Consider the following 14,485-nt stretch of genomic DNA (forward strand, 5'->3'; position numbering starts at 1 on the left):
AGGTAAGGGATTTAAGCTAAAGACTTCTTTCAAATCTACATTATTCCAGAAAACAGGACATAAGAAAAAGGGGAAAAAATGTAGAACACTGAAATGCAGTGGCAATCAACTAAGGTATTTCCTCATGATGATTGAGATTTAAGAACCTTGTCTTACAGAGCCTTTTTGACTTTTTACAATGCGTCATAGTACTGTACACATGCAGATGATCAACGCACATTCTTGTTAAGGATACTCCTGTTTGGGTTTTACTTTATCTTTCAGAACCAAATTGGATGACTTATCCTGCTCCTTTTCATACTCCTTGAAATCATTCTTGGTGTATTTCCCACCTATGTATTAAGGCAAAAACAAAAAAGATAGTAAAAAAAAAATCACATAATTAATCAGGTAAACTGCTACTTTGTAAATGGTATATTTGGGGGATAGAAAAAGAGAAAAGAAAAGAACTATAGTGATTCAATCTCTACAAACATTGAAACTGAAACCAGATGTCCCTTTTGCTAGGTTGTCATATGCTGCCCCCTAATGACTTGCATAAACATTACATCAAATTTCAAATTACACTCAAATTGACTCTGCTTAAGCAGAGTCATTAAGTACATGAGAACATTAAGTCCAACAAAAAAACTGAAGATGTGGGCCAGGAACCAGTGGCTCATACCAACAATCCCAGCTACTTAGGAGGCTAAGATCAAGTCGCCCCAGGCCTGGGTGCTGTCCCTGGGCTCTTTGCTCAAGGCTAGAACTCTATCACTAGAGCTGCAGCTCTACTTCTAGTTGTTATTTGGAGATAAGAGTCTCACAGTACTACCTTGGCAGGAACCTAGATACTCAGATCTCAGCCTCCGGAGTAGCTAGAATTACAGGCATGAGTCACCACTGCCCAGCCAAACTTAAATTTTAAAAAAAGTTTTGCATCTTAAAAACTAAACTGCCAGCTGGGTACCAGTGGCTCACAACTATGATCCTAGCCACTCAAAAAGCTAAGCTCTGAGGATGGAGGTCTAAAGCCGGCCACTGGAAACCAACTCAGGCAAACAAATCCACAAGACTTTTTCTCTCAATTTAACAAGCAAATGGCCAGAAGTGGAGGCATGACTCAAGTGGCAGAGTCAGCCGCAAATGGAAAAGCTGAGCAAAAGCATGAGGGCAGAGCCAGAGCATGATACCCAAAGTTTAAACACCAGTACCGCATCAAAGTAAATACATAAAACCACCATAAAGTCAAATTACTTTACAAACATATTATGTCTGCAGTAACACTAAGTAATTTATAGCACAAACAGAAAATACAGGTATGTTTATCAATTTAAAACACACAAACACATACCTTAGAATCTAGATAACATCCTTACAAAATCATAACAGGAGTAACATCTATTAACATTTCTCTTAATTAACAACACTAATCTAAGGGCATATGCATGCATGCAAGGCAGAACAGCAATAAAACAAGATAAATCAACATACCTTTTCCTTTCCATTTAACCTTTGCAACTGACTGGCTAAAATCCACATGTATTCTTCTGTCATCTATAAGTACATTATCCATTTTGAAAAACGCTTTTTCGCAATCTTCTTCCTGATAGTAATTATAAAAACTCAAGCATAAATATGTATGGAAAATATTTCTATAGCAAGAACAGATACTGAAAATACAATCTGTTGTTACTAAAATTAATATCTGAGTATTTACTATACACAAGGTATCACTAATGCTCTGCACTTGTTATCTCAAGTCTGGTAACCATTCTGTTAGGTACTATCTATTATTATCCCCAATTTCTTAAAGGAAAAATAGCAGCTTAGTGAGCACTGTAGTAGCCAGAAGTTGGTCATACATTAGACAAGGATAACAGACAGAATTTTGAATTGAGACAGTCTGACTGAGGTCTATAATCCTTTTTACTCAAATCCAAAAACATTGTATCCTAAAAAGTGAAAGCTAATTGGGAAGAGGAAGAATCAATGCAAGGGGAGACAAAGGGGAATGGAGAGGATTGAATATAAGCCAACTACAGTATATACACGAGCAAAAATGTCATGATAAAATCTATTAAAAACAGTGTTGGGCTGGGAATATGGCCTAGTGGTAGAATATTTGTCTCGTATACATGAAGCCCTGGGTTCGATTCCTCAACACCACATATATAGGAAAGGCCAGAAGTGGTGCTATGGCTCAAGTGGTAGAGTGCCAGCCTTGAGCAAAAGAAGCTCGGGGACAGTGCTTGGGCCCTGAGTTCAAGCCTCAGGATTGGAAAAAAAACAAACTCAAAAACAAACATCAAACCTAACAGATATACTTATGATATTTATGACATACCTTTTCAAATTCAATAAAAGCATAACAGAGGGACTCTCCTGTTTTCCAGTCCCGGATAACTTCACAACTGAAAGGAAATTTTTTTAAGTGACTTCATTTTTCAAAACAGAAGAATAAGCCTGTTATTAAAAAGCATAGTTAATAACAAAGTGCCTTGCTAGGTAGGCACTTCCTTTCATTCTTGCTCTCCCTCTGAGCCTCCCTTTCCCTTTTCTCCTCCCTACCTCCTCCTCTTCCTCTTCCTCCTCCCCCCCACTTTTCCTTCTTCTACCTGTCTTTCCCCACACTCTTATACCCCTATTACTAGAGCTCTCACTCTGCTTGCTGGAGGCTACCACTTCAACTACACCTCCTACTATTAGTTAATAGGAGATAGGGTGTTTTAGACTTTTTAGCCAGAGCTGGCTTTGAACTGAGATCCTCTACACATCTCAGCCTCTGGAGTAGCTAGGATCATAGGCATGTGCCTCCAGCACCTGGCTTGCTATCATTATTTTTCAGATGGGGTCTTGAGTTTACAGCTGGGGGCATGGGTCACCATCCTTCTATTTAGGGTTCACACACGGCAGGGATAAAAGGTGTCCAACATTAACCACTACACTCAGCTCTCACTGACTGATACAGGTCTTTGAAACTTTTTTTCCCTCAAGCTAGGTTGGAATTGTGATACAGGTGTGAGCCACTGTGCCTGGCTTCACCAAATCTTCTGAAAAATAATACTTTAAAAAAAAATAGTCATAAGCCATGGTGCTGGTGACTCATGCTAGCAATCCTAGCTTACTCAAGGAGGTTGAGATCTGAGGAGCTCTGTTCAAAAGCTGACAGCATGAAGCCCCTGAGCTCAGTACACACACACACACACACACACACACACACACAGAAAAAAGGAAAGGGAAAGAAAGAAAAAGAAACCACCAAACAGAGGGTCAGAGATAAGTAAATGGGTGAATGAGGACAAATTCAGTCAAAGGATTTTACCCAAATGTATAAAATAGAATAAAACCAGTTCTTTTTTGGGGGGTGAGGGCTGGTCCCAGGGCTTGAAGTCAGGGCTTGGGCTTTTGTGCTTAACACTAGTGCTCTATCACTTGAGCCTCAACTCTATTTCAGCTTTTTTGGTGATTATTTGGAGATAAAACTCAAGGATTTGACTGCCTGGGCTGGTTTCAAAATGTGGTCCTCACATCTCAGCCTCCTAGGTAGTGAAGATTACAGGCATGAGCTACCAGTGCCCAGCTTGAAACTGTGTTAAAAAAAAAAGGGGGGGTGGGAAAGAGGAGATAAGGTTAATCAGGATACACTATAAAAATATGTGGATATATCACAACGGAATCTCCCTTGTACAGTAATGTATGCTAATAAAAAACTGCTTTTTAGCAAGGTGCCAGAGGCTCATGCCTGTAATCCTAGCAACTCAGAAGGATGAGATCTAAGGATCTCAGTCAGTCCAGGCAGACAAATCCAGAGAGGCTCTTATCTGTAATTAACTAGTAAAAAGCCAAAACAGGAAGGGTGGTTCAAGTGGCAGAGTGCCAGCCTTGAGTGAAAAAGCTAAGGGAGAAAGCAAGAGCCTCAGTTCAAACCTCATTACAGGCACAAAATAAAGTTTAAAAAGAAAAGAAATTCACCCATCAGTGCTGGGGTCATGGTTCAAGTGACAGAGTACCTGCCTGCTAAGTCCAAGGCACTGAGTTCAAACTCAGAGAGAGAGACAGAGAGAAAGAGAGAGAGAGAAAGAGAGAGAGAGAGAGAGAGAGAGAGAGAGAGAGAGAGAGAGAGAGAGAGAGCAACTCAAACATGGGTACTGCTAAAAAATTTCTCCCTACTTGTAGGGATTACCTTCTTATTGGCCCAAATCTTGAGAATATTATTTCCAGATCCTCATCTGTGGTCACTGGATTCAGTTTACACACAAATAGCACATTTTCTGGAGGTTTAATATCTGCATCAGGTAGGTCTCCCACCTAAATGGCATATAAGCAGTGACATAAATCAATTCCTTAACTTAGCTTCCATTACAAATACTTCATCTAAGTGGAGCATTTGCCTAGCATGCACAGGTCTTCTGGGCCTGAGGCACAGCATGTACCTGGGGAGAAACAGCACGGGGAGAGGAGGGAGATGTGTACGCCTGCAGATGTGACATCTAAGGAGGACTCACATGCATTAGCATTTGGCTGTGGGTGCATAACCATAGTCAAACCATGAGGCAACCGGCGAAAAACCCAAACTCAAGTATATTGTAGAGTGCTCAATTTTGATCCAAGTTTATTTGACCTTCAACTACTATTTAATCTCACAATGAAGAATTATTCTTTAACATACATAAGATTCAGTCTAATAAGCACTCTAAAACAGAGATGAATAGGGCTGGGAACATGGCTCTAGTGGTACAATGCTTACTTATCAAGCACAAATTGAGCCCCTCAGATATGAACAACAAGAATTATAGGTATGAGGGGCTGGGGATATGGCCTAGTGGCAAGAGAGCTTGCTTCGTATACATGAGGCCCTGGGTTCGATTCCCCAGCACCACATATACAGAAAACGGCCAGAAGTGGCGCTGTGGCTCAAGTGGCAGAGTGCTAGCCTTGAGCAAAAGGAAGCCAGGGACAGTGCTCAGGCCCTGAGTTCAAGGCCCAGGACTGGCCAAAAAAAAAAAAAAAAAAGAATTATAGGTATGAGCCCACTCGTACCAGGCTCGTTTATTTATTTTCACGTTATGTGACATGAAACTTAATTTAAAAAATTCTTTTCATTGATGCTTTAGTACTTTTAGACAATTATAAGAGCCAAAAGTAAAGAGATCCAGAGTAAGAATATGTTAAATGTTATAAAACAAATACCTGGGCAATGATAATTTATCTTACCATCTCTAAAAGAATAGCTTGTGTTTTGGCCTCTTTTTCTGCCTTTATTTCTTCTACTTCCTCAGCTGATCTCCCCTTGAAGTCATCAATTTCTTCATCTGCTCCTATTCGACCACTCTATACAGTAGGAGTCATTGATATAAATATTCAAGAGAATAAAATGTAAGAGAAATATGGAAGACATTATGTTTTAGTCTTAGTTTTACCAAACATATTAGAATACACAGCAACTGAAACAAACCTTAAGCTGATTTAAATTATTCCACAATATTAGCCAGACTGAGCTTAGGACATATTATAAAACCAAAATAAATACTTATATAGATGTTACTATTCTCCAATTAAGTGCTGAATGGAAAAAGATAATCTTAAGAGTCAAGCACCCATCTCAATCATAAATTCAGCTTTGAGGAAGCCCCCAAAGCAGAAATTTATACCTCAAAATATCTGGAGGGATAGTCTGTGCTATTCCACAGAAATTTCTGGGTTCTAGCCTGGCTCCAGAAGATGCCCAGTTGCAAAGTATCCCCACAGGATGACAGTTTAATTTGGCCTTGAAGCTAGTCTCCCAATTAGGTTAGGTGATAAAAAATTTATTCCAAGGTGGTATTCTTATAAGCTTCCAGAACTAAGACTGTTCTGTAGGACAGAAACTAAAGAAAAGAAATTAGGGAAATGAAAAACAGTTATAAAAGAAACTTGCTCTAGTATAACTTGAGCAAGAAAATCATTACAAAGAATTTTGATAAACCCATGTAGACATTACTATTATGAAGAAATGAGCTTAAAAAAACCAGCAAGCCAAACTGACACAGACATTACTATTATACATTCAATCACAAGAAGATCTACTTACATCTAATTGTTCCCTTGTGGGTTCTGGTGATCGATCAGGAATTAATAAATCAGGAGGGTCATCAAATGGATCATCTAAAATCACTGTATGATTTATCCTTACAAAATAAATCCAAATCAAAGGTTACATTTAACTCATTCCAGAACCCCTATCTTACCTTCACAAATATATATATGTATATGTGTGTGTGTGTATATATATATATAAATATAAAACAAATAACTTAAGAATTTTGAATACCAAGAAAACTCATATTACATAAGATATTATTGGTCTGTAGTAGACTCTTAAAATGAGTGTTACTATTTTTTTATTTGATATTAAATTATTATTGTGCATTACTTTAAGATATGTCTGAATCTTAGTACTTCTTCCCTAGTTCTCAATATTCTGCATTAAGCATTAATAGTCCTCTCAACATTAGCCAACTGTAAATGATTAGTACAAGTATCCTTTCTGGAAGAATTCTTATCATTTGTATTAAATCATATTTTGCAGTTATGCATTATTCTGTGCATATGAATTCCACCAATCCTCTACCAGTGAACCACCACAGTACTCAAACATTCTGGTATGCTCAAGACAGTAAATTGTGTTCATACCTGATATCTTGATAAGGTACAAAATCCTTGTCAACAAAGGTCTCATTAATTTTCTTAACTATGTCCATGCCTTCTGTAACCTCACCAAAGACTGTATGAACACCATCAAGGTAATCTAGGTTTTCTCCAGTAGTAATAAGAAACTATATAGAAAGACACAGAATAAATATCATTGTAATTAAAAATCACTTAAGACTGTCAAAACTACACAAGTAACTAGCTTTACTGCACCAATTTTATTTTTATTTTTTTTATGCCAGTCCTGGAGCTTCAACTTGGTGTCTGAGTACTTTCCCTGGCTTCTTAATACTCAAGGCTAGCACTCTACCACTTGAGCCACAGCACCACTTCTGGCCTTTTCTATATATGTGGTGCTGAGGAATCAAACCCAGGGCTTCATGTATACAAGGCAAGCACTCTACTAGTAGGCCATATTCCCAGCCCTGCATCAATTCTTATACTTGTTACTAGAACTAAGAGCTATGGAACTCATTTATGCAAACACTAATATGTACGCAGATGTCCTTAATTGCTTAAAGGACTTAAACCATAGCTCCATTTCTGAGTTGTGAGGACTGAATGGAACAATCAATGAGAGGTACAAGACATAGGTTTTATAATAAGTAATAAATACAGGAAGGAAACAGGCTACAAAGTGAACTGTGATAACAATGAATGACAAAATTATGGGTATTAATACTTCTTTGAATGTCTCAGTATTTTCTAAATCACTCACAGTGGCCTACGTATAGTGGCATATATGAAATGCTAGCTTCTTGGGAGGCAGCGCTCACAGAATTACCATTCGAGGCCAGGACAGCTTCAACTCAAAAACCTGGGTGTGGTTGTACATGCCTGTTATCACAGCTATGGGGAAGCACAATGACAGGGGTGTAATGGCACATAGCTCTCATCGCCAGTGACATAGAAAAGCACAAGTGTTAGGGTAACAGTCTAGGCCAGCCTGAGCATAAAACAAGACACTACCTTAAAAAATAACCAAGAATTACTCCTCACTGAGTCAGAAAAGTCAATCCAAAAATTCATGTATACTCAGTCATAAAAGATCCTGAAGAGGGCTGGGGATATGGCCTAGTGGCAAGAGTGCTTGCCTCGTATACATGAGGCCCTGGGTTCAATTCCCCAGCACCACATATACAGAAAACGGCCAGAAGTGGCACTGTGACTCAAGTGGCAGAGTGCTAGCCTTGAGCAAAAAGAAGCCAGGGACAGTGCTCAGGCCCTGAGTCCAAGCCCCAGGACTGGCCAAAAAAAAAAAAAAGATCCTGAAGAGAAAAACAATTCTAAAAGAGTACCAGTGGGGGAGGATAAGGGAGACTGATAGAGGGGGATAGATTGAAGAATACATTATATAAATGTATGAAAGTGTTACAATGAAATGCTCCCTGGCATAACTAATTATATGCCAAAATCAAACAAACAAACTAGGAAAATAAGGCAAAAGGGGACTGGGCATGACTCAAGTAGCAGAGTACTTGCCTTATCAATATTAGATCCTGAGTTCAAGCCCTAGTACTTTACCCCTTTAAAAAAATATTCATAACGGAAGTAGTGTACATTTCAGAGAACAAAATAATGAAAATAATGTGTGTTGCCTGGTTTGGTGCTAAAGCTTGCACTCTACCACTGAACATGAACATCCCAGCCCTTTTATCTAATACAGGAAAAAAAGCAATTTGCCATTGCCTACATTCTTTTATTACTGAATAGTTTAAAAAGACAACTTCATGGGCCCTTCCAGTCCATTTCTAAGCAAAGCTCCCCTTGCACCCATTTCCTGACCTGAGACCCATGCTGACCGCTGCCGTTGTTCACCATGGACACGGTGCCTTTCTTCTTGTGCTTAATTCGTGGCACCTTTTCTGCCTCAAAGAAGCTTGCTTGATCCCCATACAGTTGGCTGAAAATGTAAAGTTACAAAGCATAAATCCTCTCAAAATGAAATACAGAGGTTCTGAAACAGATTATTTCCTTACAGAAATGCCAGTATGATTCAAAACACTTGTCTTGCATGAGCCACCAGCTAGCTTCACTCCTCTTTGTTAAAAGAGACACTTACAGAAACTGAGTTTGGAAAAAAAAAAAAGCCTACACCTGCACCATCTTTTAAAATGAAAGTTGAACCTGGGCGCGATGGCACATGCCTTGGAAGGCCATTCCATGCTATACAATGAACCTCTGTTGCAAAAAAAAAAAAAAAAGTAAACTAAAGGATTTAACCACGAGCATTTCTATTCTTCTTCTTTCAAAAAAATAAAAGAACTTTTTATAGGCCAGATGCTGGTGGCTTAAGCCTGTAATCCTAGCTGCTCAGAAGGCTGAGATTTGAGGATCATAGTCTGAAGCCAGCTAGGGCAGGAAAGTACATTAAACTCTTCTCTCCAATTAACCATGAAAAGCTGGAAGTAAAGCTGTGGCTAAAGTGGTAGAGGCCAGCCTTGGACAAAAAAGCTAAAGGAGAATGCTCAGCTCAAGCCAGTTCAAGTCCCAGTACTGGCACACAAACAAACAAACAAACAAAAAGAACTTACCCAAAAATAGACTCTCCTCCACGGCCGGTCCCTGTAGGATCACCAGTCTGTATGATGAAATCCCTCTAAAATACACAGGAGTTATGTTAATTCACAGTTTGCTGGATGGCTTTAAGAACAAAAGATATTAATAATGCCCACAACTCACCTGTACATTGTGAATAAGGCAATAGTTGTAATATTTCATTTTGCATAACTTTAAGAAATTTAAGCAGGCTGAAAGAAAAAACAAATTTATTGTGGTAATCTACAAATTCAGTTTTATACAAATAAAAGCAGTTCGTATGAAATAATCTCTAAATTCCTGTTTTAAAAATCATGAAAAAGAAGAAAAGCAAAAGCTATAAAAATAAACCTTAAAAAGACAACACATTTTAGATGAGATGCACACATGCACACTAGTCCTGAGGCTTGAACTCAGGGTCTGGGCACTATCCCTGAGCTTTTTTGTTCAATGTCAGTGTGCTACCACTTGAGCCACAGCTTCACTTCTGTTTATTTTAGTACTGTATTAGAAATAAGAGTTTCATGGACTTTCCTGCCCAGGCTGGCTTCAAACCAAGATTCTCAGATCTCAGCCTCCTAAGTAGCTAGAATTACAGGCATGAGCTGATGTCCAGCTTGCAGGTTTTTAAAAATATTTTTTCCTTAGAACTTTTTGGACATCTGAGCTAACAATGCAGAGTATTAACATTTGGGATAAGAATCACTTACTGATGGATTAATTTGATTTAAAGAAATAAACATATATATTACAGTGTTCAAATGAGAGATTGTTTCTAGCTTAGGAAATTCATGGAAGCTTAAGGTAAACATGAAAAGAACTCGATTGTATCACATCATCACATGGCACACCATAAATACGTATAATGAGTCAATTAAGAATAAATATACAAAAAAGAATAGAGGGGCTGGGAATATGGCCTAGTGGCAAGAGTGCTTGCTTCTTATACGTGAAGCCCTGGGCTCGATTCCCCAGCACCACATATATGGAAAACGGCCAGAAGTGGCACTGTGGCTCAAGTGGCAGAGTGCTAGCCTTGAGCAAAAAAAAGAAGCCAGGAACAGTGCTCAGGCCCTGAGTCCAAGCCCAGGACTGGCCAAAAAAAAAAAAAAAAAAAAAAGAATAGAGGCCAGTCACCAGTAGCTCATGCTTGTAATTCTAGCTACTTGAAACGCCCATAATTTGGTGCACTAGTGTGCAAATGTCTTTCCAAGCTATGTGAGACGCTGAGATGGGGAGAATCAAGGCTTCTGGCTTGCAGGAAAACCTGTGGGTCTCCATCACCACGAAGGGAAGTAGAGACACAGAATCAAGTGCTTGTCATCCCAGCAACTACAGGTACACTAAACAGGCAGATTGCATCTGGGGCTGGAGGTATGGCCAGCAGTAGAGAAAGGACCAGCCCAACAAGTGTGAGGCCCTGAGATAAAAATCTAAGAAAGTATAAGGCCGTAAGATCAAACTATTTGGAAACAAGAAGGAATAAAAGACACACACACACACACACACACACACACACACACGCCTGGCCAGGTGCTTGGTTCTAATTTAAATTACATTTTAAAATGCTTATGATCTAACAGGAATGTTAAGATTATATTATTAAGGTGTAATAATGATTTGTGGTTTTGTACAAAAGATCATTATCTTTTAGATAAATAGAAGTAATTCCCCCCACACCCCGCAACACACACACCAGAGTTTAAACTCAGTCTCATATTCATTGTTTTCTTGTTCATTGGGCTAGCACCCTACTACTTGAGCCACACCTCCAACATGGCTTCTTGTGGTTATTTTAGAAATACAATCTCATAGAGCCTGGCTGGCTTGGAACTAGGCTCCTCTGGATCTCACTCAGCCTCCTGAGATGCTAGCATTTTAGACATGAGCCACTCGCCCCTGGCATGGTGTAGTTTTTTATTAAATAAATTCAGTGCAGCTGGGGTATTATAAACAAAACGATAAGATTGGCCAAGTGTTGACAACTGCTAAATGAAGCTGGTTACAAGTATATGTATATATACTTGACTCTCTATGGTCTCCTGCTTCTCCCATCTGATACACACACAGAGCTGCCTATTGTTGTCTCAAAACCACACACACACACACACACACACACACACACACACACACACACACACACACACACACACACACACACACACACACACTCTATTCCGGGCTTCACTCCTGCTTCTAAAACCTTCAAAGACTGATCGACTACAGACCATACGGGACCTAACAGTAACTGACCAGTCTCGAAACCCACCATGCCATCCTATAGACCCGCTCCTTCTAACCATGCCAAACTACTATTTCCAGAAAATCCAAGCAAACCACTATGAAAACCTTAATTCCATTCGTCGAGTTCAAGAGTCCAGTCTTTCCTTGCTGTGCTTCTCCCCACTTTCACGAGCCCGTCTGTTCCCATAGCAACTTACACACCACACAACCCATAGTAAAGGTAGGTTCTCGCTATGATGAGGAGGTGGGGGGGGGGAGGAGAGAGAAAGAGAGAGAGGAGAGAGAAAGAGAAAGAGAGGCGCAAAATGCCTCAAGCAAGGTTTAGCCCCGGGGCTGGCAAGCTCGGTCCCCGGCGGCGGCCGCCCCCTTCCTTCCTCGGGATGCTGCGCCACGTACATCCCGCCAGCTTCCATCAAGACTTAACTAATTCACAGTTAATGAATCAGATCCGTCACGTTGCCTGCACGAGTAAAGGAAGCACGGTAAAGCCCCAGAGATCTCAGCCTTCGCATACACAGCCACCCCCACCCCCACCCCCACCCCCACTCCTAAAGGCAATGAATGCCCGCAGCCCCCGCCGCTCCACTGACCCCCACCAAGATGCAAGACAAGAGGTGTTCGCACTCGATCAAGTTCTCAGGAAAGCTTTCCTAACCCCAGTCCGTTCATGAAACAGCCGGTGGCGGGCCCCAGAAGCTCGAGCCAAGGACGACCCGGAGCGGCGCCGAGAAGGGAAAGTGGGGACGCGAACTCGTGGCCGCAACGAGAAGTGGGCAGGGCGAGGGCCTCACCGCGCGGCCTCTCCTCCGTGTACAAGTCGATGACCACGTCGCCCAGAGTGGTCTCCAACAGAACCGCCATGGTGCCGGGGGGGCCCCCTTCGCGGCAAGTCCAGGAGGAGGGGGTGACAGGCGCAGCGCCTCGTCGCTCACGCCTGCGTCAGCCACCACGCGACGCGCGTTTGCGTCATCTTCCGGCGCCTCCGCGCTCTTCCGGAACTCTCCTTCCGGCCGACCGGGTCAGTACCGCCCTCTGACTTCCGGCGGCTGCCGCGGGGCGCGGACATTTGAAATGGGGACGGCGGAAGGGATCCCGCTGGAAACACCCTCCCCTCTGCCTTTTCCTGTGTGCGTACTTGGGGGACGTACACGACGTCTGCTACCAATTTAAACCCTACGGATCCGAACGCGTCTTGTTTCCTGACATTCATTTCAGAGCAGGTAGTGGAGTTTGAACTCAGGGCCTTGGGCCCTTCAGCCACACCTGCGGGTTTGGCTTGGTTCGGTTTTCTTTAGTTATTTTTCTGGGTAGAGTTGTCACCAGATGGGAGTGAGGTTTCACGAGGTTTTCCTTTAAAGGTAGAAGCTCTTCACTTAGGGCCCTTGTCTTCGATCACAGAATAAAAATTTCTGGACAAGTCACCATGGTTAAGAAAACTTGGCGGAGCTTTATTCAGTAAACAAGTAAGCGAGCAGACAGACAAATAGAAGGGCAAGGGCATACTGGCAGAGTGTGGGTGCTTTCAAAGGGAGATACAGAGACACACTGACCCGTGTGCAAACGGTGAAGGGTGGGGGGGGGGGGTCGGACATAGCTCCTTGGGTTGTTGAAGTATTTACAGGGCAAAGGGGTCTGGCTTCACAGTTATGAGAGAGGGGCTTTGATTTTCACTCTTACCGCACCTGGTGTTACTTTCTGAGCTTTCTGGTAAGAATGCCTCCTGCTATAAAACAGATCCTTATCCCTGAGATAAGGAAGCGCCCTGCTTTTTAAGTTTAGGGAAGCATTTTTCTACGGAAGGCATACATCCTGTCAGACAAGTGTTATTTCTTGGAGTGAGGAATGCAGGGATGCATCCTTTTGTCTCTCTTTAAAGCAAAGAGGGCACTTGTTTCTAACTACCATATTTCTCAGTTGCCTTCACCAAGTCTCCGTTTCCTAAAGTTATCCTGTTTCATTTTCCCCTAAATAACTGTTCCCTTAATATTAAAGGAAGTATATGAAGGAATATCTCCTGAATTTGCTGTAAGATGACCATGCCTCATTTCCCTAGTGTATCCGGCTTCCTTTCGCCTAAAATGACTTTGTTCCCTCAATCTTAAGGGAGGTACATGGACAAGCTTTAAGCTTGAGTTTTTGAATTCCTGGCAGCCATTTACCATGCCTTATTTCTCCTAGCTGCTCAAGTACTAGAGCCGCAGCCAAGCAAGCCCGCAAGCATTGAGGCCATGAGTTAAAAACCCCAGCAGCGCCAAGAAAGAAAGCGGTAGTTATTCTGTCCAAAAGGGTATGTCTCCAAAGTTCTTATCGATATGAAATCCTGCTAATAGAAAATGCCCAATTTTTTTGATACCCTCTGCTTAGCCAGTTTCTTGAAAAGTGAAATAAACTGAGAGGCGGAAGAAGTCTACACCTTCATTTTCACTTCAGATTAGAAAACTTCCTACAAAGGCTCTTAGAACCGGAGAGATTGGCAACTACCCAGTGGTTGGCTGACCAGGACACATTAAGGCGTGGCTGGTCCTCTGATTATGCAATACATGGGGGGGCGGGGGCGGGACAGCGAGGGATTTTGAAACTCTGGAGGTGTCCGGAGCAGCCCAGATATATTAAATTACAAGGGGTTCCCAGGGAGACAGACCTTCGTAGTTGTTGTTTTAAACCCTTCCCACGAGCAGGCAGGGGTGGGAACTAATTTTTTTTTCTTAATCTGGAGATCATGTTAAGCAAAGCAACCCAGACCGAAATGTCAATAAAGTTTTCCTCTTGTGGAACCCAGGGGAAAGAAATGAAAGCGGGTCTTTTCGGGAGGAGGAGAGGGGTCACTAGGGAGGGAGGGAGGGCAGGAGTGTAACGGGGCAATGGATGAGCAAAATACATTCCAGGCCTATATGAAAATGCCATCGGGTGCGACATTACTTGGCCGCGTGTTCCGTTTCTAAGGAAGGAGCGTGCTGGAGCGTCACCACGGACCTGCGCTTCGTGGATAGACGTAGGCCGGCGGCGTCTGGCGGTAGGACGGACCCTCCGG

The 14,485-nt window shown here is 41.8% G+C and overlaps 1 protein-coding gene across 2 annotated transcripts in view; it reads right to left on the reverse strand.

Moving 5' to 3' along the window:
- Nucleotides 1-12,407, reverse strand: part of Ppil4 (peptidylprolyl isomerase like 4) — a 31,559-nt gene extending 19,152 nt beyond the window's left edge. For both annotated transcript variants that reach the window (XM_048354269.1, XM_048354268.1), the window contains exons 1-11: nt 12,246-12,407; nt 9,355-9,422; nt 9,207-9,271; nt 8,458-8,575; nt 6,655-6,797; nt 6,053-6,149; nt 5,197-5,313; nt 4,166-4,290; nt 2,327-2,393; nt 1,474-1,585; nt 236-332 (exon numbers count right to left, since the gene is read on the reverse strand). In XM_048354269.1, coding sequence (XP_048210226.1) covers nt 236-332; nt 1,474-1,585; nt 2,327-2,393; nt 4,166-4,290; nt 5,197-5,313; nt 6,053-6,149; nt 6,655-6,797; nt 8,458-8,575; nt 9,207-9,271; nt 9,355-9,422; nt 12,246-12,315 — 1,079 coding nt within the window. In that variant the 5' untranslated portion in view covers nt 12,316-12,407. The remainder of the gene's footprint in view (nt 1-235; nt 333-1,473; nt 1,586-2,326; nt 2,394-4,165; nt 4,291-5,196; nt 5,314-6,052; nt 6,150-6,654; nt 6,798-8,457; nt 8,576-9,206; nt 9,272-9,354; nt 9,423-12,245) is intronic.
- Nucleotides 12,408-14,485: the final 2,078 nt, after the last annotated feature.

The sequence above is a fragment of the Perognathus longimembris genome, chromosome 9 (genome assembly GCF_023159225.1).
Source record: "Perognathus longimembris pacificus isolate PPM17 chromosome 9, ASM2315922v1, whole genome shotgun sequence".
Lineage (NCBI taxonomy): Eukaryota > Metazoa > Chordata > Mammalia > Rodentia > Heteromyidae > Perognathus > Perognathus longimembris.